Source organism: Micropterus dolomieu, unplaced genomic scaffold (genome assembly GCF_021292245.1).
Source record: "Micropterus dolomieu isolate WLL.071019.BEF.003 ecotype Adirondacks unplaced genomic scaffold, ASM2129224v1 contig_6071, whole genome shotgun sequence".
Classification (NCBI taxonomy): Eukaryota; Metazoa; Chordata; class Actinopteri; order Centrarchiformes; family Centrarchidae; genus Micropterus; species Micropterus dolomieu.
The window spans coordinates 1,074-3,737 of record NW_025735060.1 but is presented as its reverse complement, the minus strand read 5'-3'; the positions used below and the strand labels follow the sequence as shown (position 1 = coordinate 3,737).

The 2,664-nt window shown below is 40.5% G+C and overlaps 1 protein-coding gene across 1 annotated transcript; it reads left to right on the top strand.

Moving 5' to 3' along the window:
- The first annotated feature begins 421 nt into the window (after positions 1–421).
- LOC123964888 (phospholipase DDHD1-like) lies at positions 422–2,078 on the top strand. The gene is made up of 3 exons (XM_046041556.1): positions 422–567; positions 877–941; positions 1,483–2,078. Exons 1-3 carry the CDS (start codon positions 436–438, stop codon positions 1,742–1,744), a joined length of 459 nt encoding a protein of 152 aa, XP_045897512.1. The 5' UTR covers positions 422–435; the 3' UTR covers positions 1,745–2,078.
- The last annotated feature ends 586 nt before the right edge of the window (positions 2,079–2,664 follow it).

Genomic DNA, 2,664 nt, shown 5'->3' with positions numbered 1-2,664 from the left:
CTGATTCAGACTACACACCTCTGATTCAGACTACAAACCCTCTGATTCAAACTACAAACCCTCTGATTCAGACTACAAACCCTCTGATTCAAACTACAAACCCTCTGATTCAAACTACAAACCCTCTGATTCAGACTACAAACCCTCTGATTCAGACCATCTGATTCAAACTACAAACCCTCTGAATCAAACAATGAATGAGATTTTTCATTGGAAGCAATGACACACACATATATATATATAGTTTTGATTAATGATTATTAAAAGAAGGTTTAGTGTCTATGTTATTTTTAATAAAGCAGCATATGGAATACATATACTGTTGGACACATTAGCCCACTACAGCGGCAGTCCTCTGTAAGTCCTCTGTAACTCAGCACCTCTCCTGTTGAATTAACTCTGTTCTCTGTGTTGCAGGTAGAAAATTTCTTCTGCATGGGCTCTCCTCTGGCTGTTTTCTTGGCATTAAGAGGGATCCGGCCTGGAAACAACAGTGCGCAGGACCACATCCTTCCCACTTCTATCTGCAAACGCCTCTTCAACATATTCCATCCCACAGACCCTGTGGTGAGCTACAGTACACACAACTGAGTGTGTTACTATCCTGCTTCAATCGCAGTTATCACCCACTTTTGTCTACCCAACCTATTGTCACATCTTTAGGGATGAGTTATGGCTTGTAATGAACATAACAGACTTTTATAGTATCCATTGAAAGGTTTTTTGTCTGTGGTGTTGCCATTATATTGCACAACAAAATGATTAAAACTGTCATGACAAGCTGGCAATTACATTGAAGTAATGTGTGTTAATTTTTGAAAAGTAATGTTGACAGGAACCCCCCTCTGCTCAAGCATTTGTATTTGTTTGTTTCAGGCATACAGATTGGAGCCTCTTATCTTAAAGCACTACAGTAACATTGCACCTGTTCAAATCCACTGGTAAGATATTACATTACATTTATTTAACTGCTGCTTTCATCCATAGTGACTTATAATAATTGCATTCAACCAGGTGGATACAACCAAGTAATTGCAGGAATCACGCAAAAACATTAATAAGTGCTGCATTTAGAAACAGAGGTCGGATGGCACACGCAGGCACACCAGACAGGAGCGATCTGCAGTAATATAGATGAGAGAGGACAAGACCAGAACCTGTAATGCCTCCTGGGTGAGGGGCAGATGGATTCTCCTGATGTTGTGGAGCATCAAATTGCAGGAGCGGTTCTAATAGTGATGTTGGCAGCGATACAAATGAATTGTTTCAGCTTATCCCTAGTTTCTGTCTCTTTCCTTTTTTTTCATCTGTTACTTGTGAAATCATTTTGTTGTCTGAACAATTATCAATAAGAGCAATTAGCTTAAAATTTTAAAGGTCAGTCCGTTAGCTGTGTTTGAAGCTATGGTGTACCCAGTTTAATCAGCTGAAGAAAGAATGAGGAGTTCAGTGCCCTGAGGTTGATGTGGATGTGATGTGCAGGTATAACACCACCAGCCCGACACCGTACGATCAGATCCGGCCCACGTTGCTCAACCTCCCAAAGGAGACCACATCTGTCTCAGATTCAGAGAGCATCCCCAGCCCCTGCACATCTCCCCCACAGGCCCGACGGCACTACGGGGAGTCCATCACCAGCCTGGGCAAGGCCAGCATCATGGGTAAGAACACATGGAGGGTTGTGGTTGCATGGATGACCAATTTAAGAAATAAACAAAAAGCAGGGAACCTGCTATGGATGTGAAAGACATTCAGTCACTGTGTACCTGATCTGAGCTGAGAGAAACTGGAGCCGCCTGCACTGCTCATACTGTAGCAAGGCAAGCATGGTCCAAACCAATCAATACAACCAATTAGCTCCTGTCTCACAGCGTGATGTTACTCTTCCTTTATGCATCAACTGCAGAGTGGAGACTAAAAGCACATTATAGACAGATGTTTTTTATATAAAACATCTGTTTTGCTCAGTCCACCAGCCACGCCATCAGTAGATATTGAGATACTGTTCCTTATTACTACTAAATATGTCCTCTTTATTGAGCTCTTACTCCACAAATCAGACAAATATGAAATAAGATGTGTGTCAAAGTAAAAAAACCTTTTTTGATAACTCATTTATGTGAACTATTCTGGGCAATCCATTCTTTTCACTTTGTTTATTAGTTTTCACATTAAAACAATATATGCAGAAGATCACAAGATCAAACTCACTGGAGCAAAACATTTCCTTATTGTGGCGCTTCAGTGGTCGTTCCCTCTGGCTGGATGAAGTCTGATGATCCTGATTTTATGCATGATCCATGTGCTACTGCAGCTGGAGGTTCTCCGCAGCGCCACGCAACTTTCTACATTTTTCCATTTCACGAAGAAAATAAAGGTCAGATCAAAACAGTGTGGAGAAGCTGCCGCAGCTTTTGTGTCTTCTCTACACTAATTCTAGCAAAATAGCTACATATAATAATAATAATAATAATAATAGGAATCAACAATGCCTGAAATGAATTAATAAAGACATCTTTATTTGCCATTAAGTGTTGTCAATACCGTGCTTTAATGCCGAGATGTACTCCAAGTGATCCCAGCAAGGTGTTCTATTTAAATAATGAAGGAAAATTACCCGAACATTTTAATCCGTGTATGATTCGTTAATATAGGCCTACAGCT